Source organism: Bacillus rossius, chromosome 3 (assembly GCF_032445375.1).
Source record: "Bacillus rossius redtenbacheri isolate Brsri chromosome 3, Brsri_v3, whole genome shotgun sequence".
Classification (NCBI taxonomy): Eukaryota; Metazoa; Arthropoda; class Insecta; order Phasmatodea; family Bacillidae; genus Bacillus; species Bacillus rossius.
This window is the reverse complement of record NC_086332.1, coordinates 62982147-62996252: the sequence shown is the minus strand read 5'-3', so window position 1 is coordinate 62996252 and position 14106 is coordinate 62982147. Positions and strand designations below refer to the sequence as shown.

Here is a 14106-nt window from a genome sequence, read left to right as displayed (position 1 = left end):
GCCGTGTGCCTGAAAATACTGTTATATACTACTGTCATTGAACAAAATTAATAATGGTTTCATTTGAACAAACATTTTTCTTAGTAATAAGCAGAAGATAAATGGAATACTTTTCTCTGAATCACACACACAATAACTTGTCTCTCGATTCTGTGTAAATAAAAAATCAACCTTGCACTTGTCTGTTATTCTGCAAGCGTATATTAAGCTTTGTTTTGGATCGATTTGTAGAGTGATGTGTATCATTCAATGTGTACTTTCACTTACTGTTCGCAGCAAACTGTTGGTCCCATGCTTACGAAGAAATTCAAGTGATGCGAAATGTTTTTAATTGGCGTATTTGGTTAATAGCGTTTCCATGTTGGCAGCAATGAGTCTGGCGACGATGTCGTCGAACGTGCTGACGGGCAAGCTGGTGGACACCCTGGGCTGGCGGTTCGTGTTCTACTTCTTCTCGTCGCTCATGATGACCTGGGTGGTGCTGTGGATGTTCCTAGCGCACGACGGCCCCAACAGCCACCCGAGCATATCCGAAGAAGAACGAACCTACATAACGGAGAGCACGGGGGTTGACGAGTCCCAGGCGAGTTTTGGCAGCAATGGCTGTAAGATCCGACAGGTAGAGCGTTAAAAAATCGCTACGGGATGGAAAAATACCACGTTATTGTAAAAATGCAATTTTCATCGGCGTGACAAACAAAAATATGTAAGATATTTCTGGTCAATAAATATTTACTACACGTACGGCGGCCATTAATGCTTACAAAGTTTTTTAATCAACAAGTTTTAAGTCCAAATTTAAAGTTCATTCGGAACAATGACTAGGCGTTAAAAAATACTCAAATTAATTAAGTAAACGAATTTTTTAAAAATATGTTAATTAAAATAACATTATCGATGCAACAGTATAACCACCATTCATATACAAAATTCTTACAGCACAAGTTCCATAAACATCGCGTCAACGTCGCGATGGAAAAAAAAGTCTTTTTCTAGTCGAAAATTCCGACATACCCGCGAATATTGCCGCACTAACTTCAGAAATATTCTTAAACATTTAATATAGACAATTATTCTTCGTTAAGGCAGAGAACAACACAATTAAGTAATTTTCAAAGATCATAACATGTTGTCAATTGACAATTTGAAGTCAATCCCCCCAAAAAATTCAGTAATAAACACCAGTGATTTCATGGGGGAATATTCATAGCTGTCATTAATTATTAAAACATGCTTTAAACAAATCAAAATTTTGGAGATGAAACTGTAGAAAAAATTATGGTCCAAGGGCGGTATTCCAAGATGTTTGGGTAAGGTAGCGAATAAGCAGTGTCTTGTTGGGGCAAAACTGTAACCTAACTCGCGGGTCGTATTCCAGAACGTGTCCAAACCGAATCCCAATTAAGGGAACAGATTGGCTAGAAACTGGTTTCAACGCATTCTGTCAGATGTTTCGCAACCATCTACACAATTGTTACGGCAAAAGTACTAGATATAGCAGCAACATCGTACACAAATATAACAGCTTTTATTATTTTATCCAGTACTTTTTAAGTTGCGGTTATTTCTTGTTATGGCCATTAAAGTGTACAAAATGCATTCTAGGATAATTTCGCTATCATAAAGTTTTATTCGGCACACCAGCAAAAGCTTGGCACGATACGAGTTAAAGGCGCCAGACGAGGGTTCTCCATCTGGACTATATAATAGAAAACGTTAGATCTGAGCACGCGCGGAATTTGGGCAAAAGATCGGCAACGGATAGGACACGAAAATCCGTTCCCTAAAATCAAGGGACTTGCCGTGTTATATCTCGCAATAGGATCACGGTTAAGGTACAACAGGTGTAGCATATTCACCACCTAAACCATTATTTTTGTTGTCCTGGAATACAGGCCTAGAAAACTCTTGAAACCAAGATGGCGTATTTAGGCTCCTGTCCTCACCTCCTAACTATGCAAACTCTCTCTCGTTTCGCGCAGACGGTTTCGACCCTGCCTTGGAGGGACATGCTGCTGTCGGCCCCGCTGTGGGCACACATCACCATGGGGCTCCCGGCCTGCTGGGTGGCGCTGCTGTTCGTCAACTCGCTGCCCTCCTACATGACAAACACACTGCACTTCAGTTCCACAAAGGTACGGCCGGCGTGCGAGCCACTCATGGCAATCACTTAGTATTCAGAAGTATGCAGTAAGTTCCAGAATTCGTTGCTTTTGTGCCAAAGGGTGATAGAGCACAACTATTAAAAGCACAAGTCACCATTAAAAGTCTTCTCGAACTCAACCGGTTTAAATTACAGAATTAACTTTCCTGTGCGCTCACCCGATATCTCGTGCATCGACGTTGTTTTTTCCTGTGGGTTCATACGAAAAGCTTCATTTAAGATGAAATTCCCGGCGATACAGATGTAGACTTTGTTTACAGGATTTCCGTCGCTGCTGGCACCGTAAGAAACATTATTGCCGCCAATTTACGATGGTCACTACATCGACGGCGAGAAGCCTGCGTCACTCTTGGTAGCAGTTGTTATGATGTGGGATTTGTGAAGTTGGAAATAGCTGAGTAAAACATTTTTCCTTAAATTCATCGGTGCCCTGACATTCTGTCTTTCTGCCTTGTTTCAAATCATTTCACTTCACGGAACGTACCGACCTCTAGCGCTCACCAGTTAAGGTCAGAGCATAAATTATATAATGCTAATATATGCTCTATACAAATTTTTAATTAATTAAATTAATTTTTTTAACTCCCCTAGACATGCATATATACAGAATGTTTACGAACACCAATACGCTGAATACTTAAGAGAAAGTAATTCAAAATATATCTACCACTTAGGCACCCTACCCTTCATAAAAAAAAGTGATTAACGACCCTTAAATTTCATTTTAGAAATTTTTACTTGATATATTGGGAAATATTTTGAAAAATTATAAGTCTTTAAATAATCTTCATAATTACAAATAACTTACGTTTTGGGAAATAAAGTTGGTAATAAATTCATTCTCATAAATAAATAAAAGTTGTTACTTTTTTCGTTTGTACTTTTTCAAAGTTATTTTGCATTCGGTTTTGCATGACACACTATTAATCAGTACATATAAGATACGGGTTATCTGGTCTAAACACACTCAGGTAAGCCCTTTTTCAAAATGCACACTAAGTGTTGACAGCTATATTTGAAATGCCGGAAAATAGGCAAAAACACAACAATCGACATGCTATAGGGTAGTGGTGCACCAAGAGCCACCATGGTCGTTATTAATCAGAAATTTAATGCAACGGAAAAATGAAAATACAACACCATTTGCTTATGTTAAACGGTTTAGGTAGAATTTTAAAAGCCACTTCAACAGTGCACGAATTTAGGCTAACTATCAACACGGACTGATGAAAATTCTTTCACGAACGTTAATACGCGCATATAATCGCCGCACCGCTGACACTCGTGTTCTAATAGACACACCAGGAATCACTCACATGCTGGCTGTAGCGGCCTGCGATGTTTGGACGAGATCATCCTTAGCGTCATCCGGCGACGCATACGCTATCCTCTTCATGTGGGCTCTATACGAAAAAAAAAAAAGGTGTGTCATATATTGGGCGATCATGATAAAGATCTCCTCTAACAAATCCAGCGAACACCAAATGCGACCGTGAAGCACCCACGAGGATTTCACACAAAGCGTGTGTTTGCACCGTCATGCTGCAGCTAGGTACCTCGACGAATATCAACGGTTAAGCCTCGCAATTATTCTGATCGCTCCTTTTGAGAAATAAGTGTTAAGTTTTCCCAGTCTTTAATAATGTTCGCATGCTTTCACGGCCATTGTCTGATGTAGCTTGGCTTCTGGGTTGTAGCCGCGTCCTTGGCGAATAATACACCGAAGTGAATTATTCGCCAAGGACGCGGCTACAACCCAGAAGCCAAGCTACTTTCCCAGTCTTTGTTGCTTGAAGTATGGTCCACGCTAATAAGCCCCACCAAATCGCAACATATTTTTGTGTCAAATCTTACAAGTTTATCGGAAATATTTTTAGCTTTTGGATTTCCATCGACACAGGCGTGCTCATCTTGAACGTCGTCAATATATTTCGTGCATGGAAGTGGCTTCGTTGGTGTTCTCCGTAACTATTTTAAATCTGGTTATTCACTACAGTACCAGGATCTACGGACGTCAAGAGTTCGGATCACTCGCCTACCACCAAGGCTATCCGGTTAATCCCGCTTATTCGCAATCGTAAAATGTGGTGGATGTTTCTAGGGTTCTGCCGTTGCCCCTCATTATTCCATCAATACTCCATTCTCATCACATCACCATTCATCGTCTCTACTGGCCTCGATGTATGCCAGATATTAAGCCCTTACAGGTCCCGCCGAAAGTTAAAGACCATCAGACTATTTAAGGTGATAATGATTTAGGTATAAACGTCTGGTAGTTTATACTTTTCTCATTTTAATAATCTTACAATTCTCAAACATTTTAAACAAGACAAGATTAAGAGTCATATTAAAACCACAGTAGAAGTTATGTTTTTTTTTTTAAATTTACAAATAATGTATTTTGTATAACTTCTAGTATATTTGGGCCATCTTGTATGAAGTAAAACAATACTTCTCGCAAGACTACGGCGATTTGGGTTAAAAATCGTGATTAGTAAATAAAAATAAACAAATATCAGTTCAGAGGAAAAAAATTTCCTATCGCCAATATTTTCCTTTGTTACAAAATTTAACTAAGTGTAAAAAGCTATTATTTAGTACTTAGTTTAAAAAAATACTGGGGTTCAGGACCAATTCATACCGTGATTTAAGAATAAAATAATAATATAACATTAAATGTTCTAATGGCATTGAACCTTCGGTGGAACCTGTGTGCGGTGCCTTCACGGTACACGACCACCCAAGCTTATACTGTGAAGCGTGTGTTGTCTGTTTTGAAATCAAAGTGGTGTCAATACATCTCACCAAATCGGCTTACATGAGAGTTGTGTTAGTTCAACGTAATGGTTAGAATATTCCATGAAATTTTCTTACTATTTAATGGAAAAAAAATCACATGCGAGTAAAACATAGCTACATTAATTTACAGAATGCTATTGAAAACCTTATTTTTACATATGTAATATTTCCATAATAATAAATATTATTCGCCAATTAATTGGCTAGTTGAAAGTGTTTTATAAAACTAATTTAAAATACGTATTGTTAAATTTTTATTTTAAGAACACGAAAATTCCTTAGTCCTTTTTCAGAAAAAGTATAAATTAATATATTTTCGCTTTATTGTTTATTATGGAAACCTGCCGAGCGTGAAGGTTTATTTCAGTTTCAGAAATTGTACAGTATAAAATTTAGAATTAAAATACGGTTCCAGGAGTACAGTTTTATGTTATGTAGTTCTTCACCCTTTTCACAAACCCTTATAATATTCCCTCAAATTCAAGAATTTGTGTCTGATGATTTAATGGATATTTGATGCCATATTTTCAGAAGTATGAAATAATGCATAAAACCACCCTTCATGTTACAAACGCTTACGATGTATCGTTTTGACGTTCAACGCATAGAAAATGTTTTTGCGGAAATGATACTATGCCTGGAATGTAGACAATACTTAATGCATGCAGAGGTAAACCACATTGTATGCAATCATCCTTCGGCTAATAGCGACAGCCATAACTGAAAGACCCTATTTTTTATCGTAAATTCTTTTTCCAGATACAAGTGCAAATATTAAAGTCAGTTACTTAATACTGCTGTGCATTATATTGTCTGTCAGGTCGTTTGGCCCGGTGGCTATAACGTCTGAGTGATGGATCGAATACTTCTATTTAGATTGACTGCCGGGTGGAGTGAATTTCAAATTGAAAGATTTTCTTTCTAGGATCCAAAAATGGTCAACATGTTTTACTCCTTCACACAATAGCAATAAACTACCTCGTCAAAACCAGTTCATATCTCTACCTCAGAACAAAAAGTTACAATTAGGAAACTTGACAGGGCAATAAATATATGCTCTTTCAGATGATAGACTGTTTTCTGTTAACTTACGGCAAAAAGGAACGTATGATTAATTAATTCAAAATGAAGTACTTTTTCCAACAGGTTCATAAATTTGTAATTAGACTATATTTTTCTGACTCAACAAAGTTTGAAACATATACTCTTATAGCTTTCACTAGATACCTTAAAACGTTTTTGAGTGAGTTAAAATGTTACTTTTCAATTTAAAATGAACTTTCATGACATAATCTCAGACTAAACAAAAGTTGACAACTTTGTATTTATTCACATTTGGCTTTGATTTATTAGATCCGTTTACTAAAGCCACCCACGCTCATTGCTGAACAAGAGGTCAACATCATCATCGTCATCGTCATTATCATCATCATTGTCATCATGACTTAACTATGCTATTTTTCTCTCGTCATTGCGACAGGAAATGTCTTCAACATTGACAGCTGTTTCAACTTGTTTTTCAGGCAGGTTACATCCTAGCACTGCCACAGCTCTCCATGTGGCTGTGCACGATAACATTCGGCTGGTTGTCGCAGTGGGTGAGGAGAAAGGAGTTCATTGGCCACCGTAACACTTATTTAATTTTTAACTTTATCGGTAAGTACGAGGTGCTTGAGCAAGGCGCTTCATGCTCTATAAAGCATTTAAGTAAACTATATTGCACTTTGTTTTGATATAGGTACATATATAGGTTCATCTTGTTATTCAAGTATGGGATACAATTGATTAATGCATAAAAATAGCACGCGTGCACGCACACACACAAAGAAACACACGAAAAGCACCTACACAGAGATGACGTGAATAGTGAAAAAGGCGGGTAATGAAGATCGATGATTAGTTCTGAAGTACTAGCAGAAGCAGTATTAAAGATGATACCATTTTTTTTTTGTTTCTTGCTACGGCTTGAAATTACTGTAAATTAACGTGCTTGTGTATTTATGATAAACACCTTAAGACCATTATTTTTAGTTAATTTTATTATACTTCTCATTAATGATTTCGCATACACGGACGTTAATTTTGTATTACAATTGAATCATTTATATTTTATAAAATTATTTTGTAAAAGATTACAAGCTATTTTTTCTACTAATTTATACATGTTTTAAAAGCTTTTAATTAATATCAAATTGAGGAATTTGTTTTTACCATTTTGACTGTCACTTGGCTAGGCGCTGTTCTCGCCGCTCTGATTATCTATGCACGGCAAACTACGCACAGGTTTCAAACGTTGAAGTTGTCTCTTATAATATCAAATGAAGATTGAAATAATGCAAAATAGTTTGAAATCTTCCAGGCAGATATCTTACTAAAAGTTTATAGGAATTGACGAATAGAACTCAATAACATTTTTGTGCTTATTTTATGGTCCAGTAAAGTTTATTAAATTGAAATACAACTAATATTTTATGTTGTCTTACCGCGCAAGCTACTTAGTAAAATAGTTAGTCTCACAGCACTGAAAATTTTATATGCTAACTTACCAAACTGTCAAAAACATGTATCATTCTTATTCACAGATCAGTAGGCCTACATGTTTGAAGTTGAAATTTGTAATGCAGTAAATGTTTGATATTTCGTGGCAAGCACTTTAAAAATAGAAATGAGTCAAAATGACCCTTGAGTTCAAATTTGTTTAACGAATGCGTGTCTCTTTTCCTTTGTATTTTTTTAACGAACCACGTGGAATTGTATACATCAGCTGAGTTTCACAGTTCAGATAGCAATCGTAAGCTAATGTTTGTGTCGTGCGCAGATGACACGAATTAGTGTAGGTACACGAATTAGTGTAGGTATATTATCACTAGTCAGTGCCACAGACAAACAATATAATATAGACCGAATTTTGTCTTATACTATTATACTATGAAAACCAAAACTTTGTAAATTTCACACGTTCATTTGTTTAGAAGTGACACTTCAACAATTTATTTTTAAATTATCGTATATAAAATAGTTAATTTAAGGCTTAATATCAGAAGCTATATTGATTTTTTTTTGTTTTTTTCGTCATTACTTATTTTTAATGGGTATTGATAAAATTATAACTTTATATCGCCATCGTTCGACTACAAATATTTACAACAGTTAATCACTTAGTGAAATATATTATGTATAAAAATGTGCGCAACTACTCGTCACTATCATCACTTGCGTGACTCTTTACACTCACGATATTACACGAAGGGAATAACGGTTGAAAATATTTTTGGCATAACAAAAACGCAAGAGCACTATCAAGTTAAAATTCTAGCAATAGCCCTTAAAAATAAGTAATGACGAAAATACGAAAAAAAAAAAAAAAATCAACTTGGCACGGTAGAACGAGCCCTAAGGCAGAACACATTAAATGGCACTAGGTATTATTTATTATGAAAAGTAAATGCATTTTAACTTTGACAAACAAAGCAAACCTAGATTTATATCATAACAACGCACGAGCTTCGTCCACCATGACACACGAGTTCGACAGTTAGGTATGTTGACAACAAAGCCGTTTAACGCTGGGAATTAGATTCCACCACGCAGCTTTCGCGCGCGGTCTATACACATGCTAAGCCGGGTAGCAATTAGAAGACCGACAGTAGGCCTATTTGTCCGAAATGTCGGTGGAACGGATGTCTTTCAAACGACTGCCAATCAAATGGCTTTTCAGTTCAATTGCTTTTGGCAACATTACTTTCGATCTAGTGACTGTCGGTCAACTGCCTGTTGTCAGGTTTAGACATTGTTCCAAAAAGGTTTTTCGTCAAATGACTTTTCAGGTAAACGACATTCAGCAAAATAACTTTCGGTCAACTGCCTGTTACCAGAGTTTAGACATTGTTCCAGAAAGTTAAAGACTTTTAAGTTAAACTATATTAGACAAAAAAAACTTTCTTTCTACTTTCTCTTGCCAGAGATTATAAATTTCCCCAGCGAGATAAATTTTCGTGTTTGCGGTAAAATGACAGTCACCCAAACGATTGTTGATCAAATTACATTTTTTAAATTGACTTTCGAAAAAAAAGAGCTTCGTTCTACTGTCTGCAGGTAAAACGATTTACGGTACGTTGGTTAAGTGATTTCGGTAAAGTGACTGCCGATGTTTTGCCCATCGGTCAAGCTGTTTTCGGTTTGCTGCCGCGGCCCCGTTCAGCCTGTGGGCTTGTGGCCTGTGGGTTTGCCAGCCACCGCCGGCCCAGCCACCGCGTTCGTCGTCCTGCCCCTGGTCGGCGGCCACGAGGCGGCCACCATCTCCCTGCTCGTGCTGGCGACGGCCTGCAGCGGCGCCTACGTCGGCGGCAGCCAGCTCAACCACATGGACCTGGCCGTCAACTACAGCGGCACGCTGTCCGGGCTGTCCTCCGCCGTGCTGGGCGTCGTGGGGGTGCTGGCGCCCACCGTCACCGGACTCGTCACCAACAACCAGGTGCGCCTCCCCTCGAGGCGAAACCTCGGCGTGGCAGATGGTAGGCCGGAACCATATTTTGGGATGGGCCAAACGACTGTAGATCACACGACTTTTCGGTTTAGCCTACTACCTGTCGGTTACACGACTTTCGGCTAAACGAAATTTTGGTCTGATGCCTGGTGGACAAAACGATTTCTTGGTCTACCACCTGTCGGTAAAATCACTGTCGGTCAACGATTTTCAGTCTATTGTAGTGCCACCACACTTTGGGCCATTGTACGGGTGTACCCGGGTCAGAACCCCAGTCCAGGCACCCCGATTTTGGTTTTCAATGGTATAAAGGTTGGACTTGGAAACTTTATATAACAAGATGGAGGTACTAAATTAATGTGTCATATTTTATAATTTCACTTCAGTGTACATGTCTATATTTCTCTATGAACCATAAGTCAATAATTTTGTAGTTATATCTTTTAATGTAAAACTTCTTTGCTCAAGGAATGAGATATTTTGTTTAACCAATAAGGATGGTATTTTCAAATTTCATGTTTAATATTATATGACTAAAAGTTTGTAAAACAATCTGGTATTGGTCAAAGACGGTAGAACAAAAACTATTGCTGGAAAATAAAAGTTTGTTTGGAATTTTAAGTGAGAAAAGGAATTTGGGAATTGATATAGGAAACTTCGGAGAAGCAAGACGTGAAATTACATTACTGAAGAAATTGGAATTAAGACATTTTGAATACTTTGAAAAATAGCATGAAATAATAGAAGAAATTGATAATATTGATAATTTGGAAATATTTATTGAACTGAAGAGGAATTACGATTTATACGAAGATTATAAGAAACATTGAGGCGTTCCCAGGATGAAGAATATGTATCACAGCTACGAAGATTGGAAGAAATATTGAGGCGTTCCCTGGACAAAGAAAGAAATATACTGAATAATCGACAGTACGAGACCATCCGGAAACAACGAGAGGCGTTCCCAGGACGAAGACTTGGAATCAATGAGAGGCGTTCCCAGGACGAAGACGAAGAATTGCTAAGAGGCGTTCCCAGGACGAAGTCATAGAAAGGCGGAGAGGCGTTTCAAGGATGAAGACGCGGAATATTCGTTGCTGAGTTCCCGTATAACGAAGACAGAAACCGTAATGCATAGTTCTATCACACTGAACTATTCATACAGGTCGGTCATATATTCATAGAGCAATCTAGTAAAACTTACTAGTTTTGCAAAACCAACACACCATAATAGTTAAAATCACGTAAAATCAGTAAATACCCCTTTCGCCAATACCAGAATGTATAGTCTATGACAACTTGAGTTAATGTTTAAATGTTCTATGTCATCTAATCTAACGAACTAGCGAATTTTTCCACGACATACCCAGCTGTACCTACTGAATAGTCAGGATAATAAAAATTAATTCATTTTGTATAGTAAACATTCACTGATTGAAGACTTGCAATAAAACAGGTTCAATGAGGTTGATGATATTTTACTGGTATGAAACAAATTATGAATATCAGTTGGTAGTTATTGAATGTCACTGAAAATTGATAACTGTTATTTTCCGATCACGATACCAATATTGTGTCATTCATAATCTAGTCGACATATTAACAAACTTTTAATGTTTACTCATAATTACAACTTCTTAGAAGTTGTTGGCGCCCACAAATTAATATAAAATGATTCGTTCTTTTGCTTTTATTCTATAAATCCATTAGAATGAGTCTAAGTACACTCGAGTTATTCAAAGTCAAATCGATTTATACTAAGCAATAAATGTTTTGACCAAGAAGACCCGTTTAATGGCTTCGCAAGATAACTCTTTAGATAAAATAATGACATAGTTTCGTACAACTCGTGGCCATTTCCTCCTCTAAAGTCTCAAACCCTCGACACTTGAGGGAAAATCCAGATATTATTGAACAAACCACGTTGTAACGTCTTGTCACATAGAGGTCATCAGACAGTGGTGAGGGATGAGGCGGTAGGGTAAAATGAATTGTATATGTTTTAAATTCTAGTCAAAACTGAGGTAATTTGAGACAAACAAAGGGTGAAATGGTGGAACGGAGAATCGTCAGAAATGAATTTTGAGCAGGCGTGCCTTGGTGTGTGTGTGTTGGTGTTGGAGGAGAGAGGTGGATTAGTGCAATTTTTTGGTTCAACCTTACTCCACCTGGCAGCGCTTCAACTAAATGCAGACTACTATTTATATTATGATCCAACATGGTCGTTTTGTAATCCGTCTATAAGTAACTTAAATAAACATCGCAGTATTTATAACGTTTTGTATGATTCACACAATTTGTGTTTCACAAATAAGTTATTCGAAGATGGTGTCAGAACCTTGTTAACAAAACAAGTAACACTTTCATGATGCACAAACGACATTAGCAATGATTCAGTTCATCACTTGTCTAAAGTAACTTTTAATAAGCATGATATTTAAAGATCGATGAACAGAAGCTCTGATATATGTTTTATTTTTGTTTCATGTTCATCATAATATATTTTTAAAAATTATTTCTATAAGATGGGACTCAGAAAATTTGTGAATTTATTTGTGTGTGTATATATAATACAATTCTGAGTGTATATAGTACTTTTAGAGTGGCTATTTATAAAGCGATCATGATTAAACTGTTTTCTCAGTTGTATTTCAGAATGTTGTTTGGTTGTTAATTATGTGCTGTCATTCAGTGTTTGACATACGAACTGCAGTTTAGTTGCAAAGCTATCACATACAAATATTTGTTCTCTACTAAAGAAAAATTAATAGTTTTTAAGTTAAAAATCTTCATCCTCACCAAAATTTAAGATTACCGTCAACAAATAAAAAAATAATATTGATTATTTTATCTGATATAAAACTCACATACGATCAAAGATGTATGCTCTAAATTTTAAAGGTGACCTTATCTCGTTAATAGCCATGCTACTGTTAAATATTTTTGGAGTGATTCACTATACTCAATGTTTACTTAATCGCTCATCTTACTGTTGTTAATTCAGTTGCTGGGTCGAAGGTGGTGTTAAATCGCTACTGATCTTAATTATCATAATAAATTGGTGAACTAATAAATTAAAATTTACGAAAATGAGTTTAAATAAGTCGTGAAATAGTAAGTGATATGTAAATGTTTCTAATACATCAAGAGTTTATTACATTGTTTGTATGTGCTTGGTTTTTTTAATTACAGTAAAACATTATAATATTTATTAATGTGATTGCATTATATTATAAAACTTTTAGCGCACATTTGTTGTATAATATTTTTTAACATGAGAAATTTTGCTGATGTCTTTATTACATAATTTTGTGCTTATAGTTTAATGGATAAAGATAGTTAGTAATTTTCTCTATGTTGGAAAGAATTACTATCTAGGAATAAGTTAAATATAACTTATTTTTTGAATTGCATCTTCGAGGTTCTCGCAAAATAAATAATATTTTTATAACCTAGATACCTGTACTTAAATATTTTTATTATTATTTTACTTGCAGTGATTAAAAACACACTCCTGAATTTTATTAATCAAAGAAATGGCAATAATGTAGAAATCGAAATGCAGCTGAAAATATGATGAAAATAATGTGTTTTATGGATGTGTCAGGAAGGCCATAATGCTGGTTGCCAAGTCCTTAACCTTAGATTTTGTTAGCAACAGTGCTTGGAGAATAATCAGATCAGAGATAGTATTGTTAATAAAAGATGAAAACTAAGGGTAGTATTGTTAAATGCGTGAAATTTAGTGGATAGAATAGACCCCGTGGACCATGAAAGTGAAAATACGTTTTCCCGTTTATTTCAGCAAACCCTGTCAGCATGGAGCAATGTGTTCTACGTGGCTGCCGGTGTGAACGTGGTCCCGTTCTTCATATACCTCTTCTTCGGCTCGGTGGAGGAGCAGCCTTGGAACACGCCACTGCGAGATCTCGGCACAGACGGCGTGGACAAGACCACAGCGTCTTCAGCGGGCGTCCAGTTGCATGCGAATGAATAAACCTAAACAAAATCTCATCCCTCACGTACTGCATTAGCTAAAGCTTTAATAACAGAGCCGAATTTCTTTACAAAAAAAAATTAAATCCACCAATACAGTCTAAATATTTTGGATTCTAATCTGAAAATCATTCTAGTCACCAACAACATAAAATTTAACTTTAACATCTCGTAAAACCTTTTTGTCTAAGGGATCCTTGTAAAGTGCATCTTAAAGGATATAAACAATTTTTTTGTCTTTTCGAATATATGCAATAATCCGTTAGAGACATCGATGCAGCCTTTCGTGAAAGGACGAGTCACTCGCGTGACCCTTTGAGGGGTTTGTGGCTCTACCCTTTAGTAAAAAAATAAAATAACGATACTCTGTTGTTTAGCCAGTAAAATGCTTTCCACGCCCTCTTATGTTTAATATTTTATTGTCTTTTGATTACTTTGAACGTGTAGAGATTGAAAATTGCCTGAAAATATGTTGTGAAAAATTTGTAAATACATAAAGACTGCCAAAAAAGTATTCCTTTGTTGATATAACGGAAAGTGTTAGCGTCGAAAATATTCAGAGATCTTTTCGCGGGTAATTTCTTCCTGAATGCAGTCTTGGAGTTAAATAATCTTTTAGTTAAGGCTGCATCGGTCAGAGCCATGGCTTATCTCATACTTA

General features: G+C 36.4%; 1 protein-coding gene across 2 annotated transcripts in view; it reads left to right on the top strand.

The window, feature by feature from the left end:
• LOC134531450 (sialin-like) overlaps positions 1 to 13572 on the top strand; it is a 37868-nt gene extending 24296 nt beyond the window's left edge. For both annotated transcript variants that reach the window (XM_063367153.1, XM_063367152.1), the window contains exons 5-9: positions 369 to 583; positions 1983 to 2135; positions 6487 to 6619; positions 9196 to 9437; positions 13255 to 13572. In XM_063367153.1, the coding sequence (XP_063223223.1) occupies positions 369 to 583; positions 1983 to 2135; positions 6487 to 6619; positions 9196 to 9437; positions 13255 to 13446 (935 nt within the window). In that variant the 3' untranslated portion in view covers positions 13447 to 13572. The remainder of the gene's footprint in view (positions 1 to 368; positions 584 to 1982; positions 2136 to 6486; positions 6620 to 9195; positions 9438 to 13254) is intronic.
• The last annotated feature ends 534 nt before the right edge of the window (positions 13573 to 14106 follow it).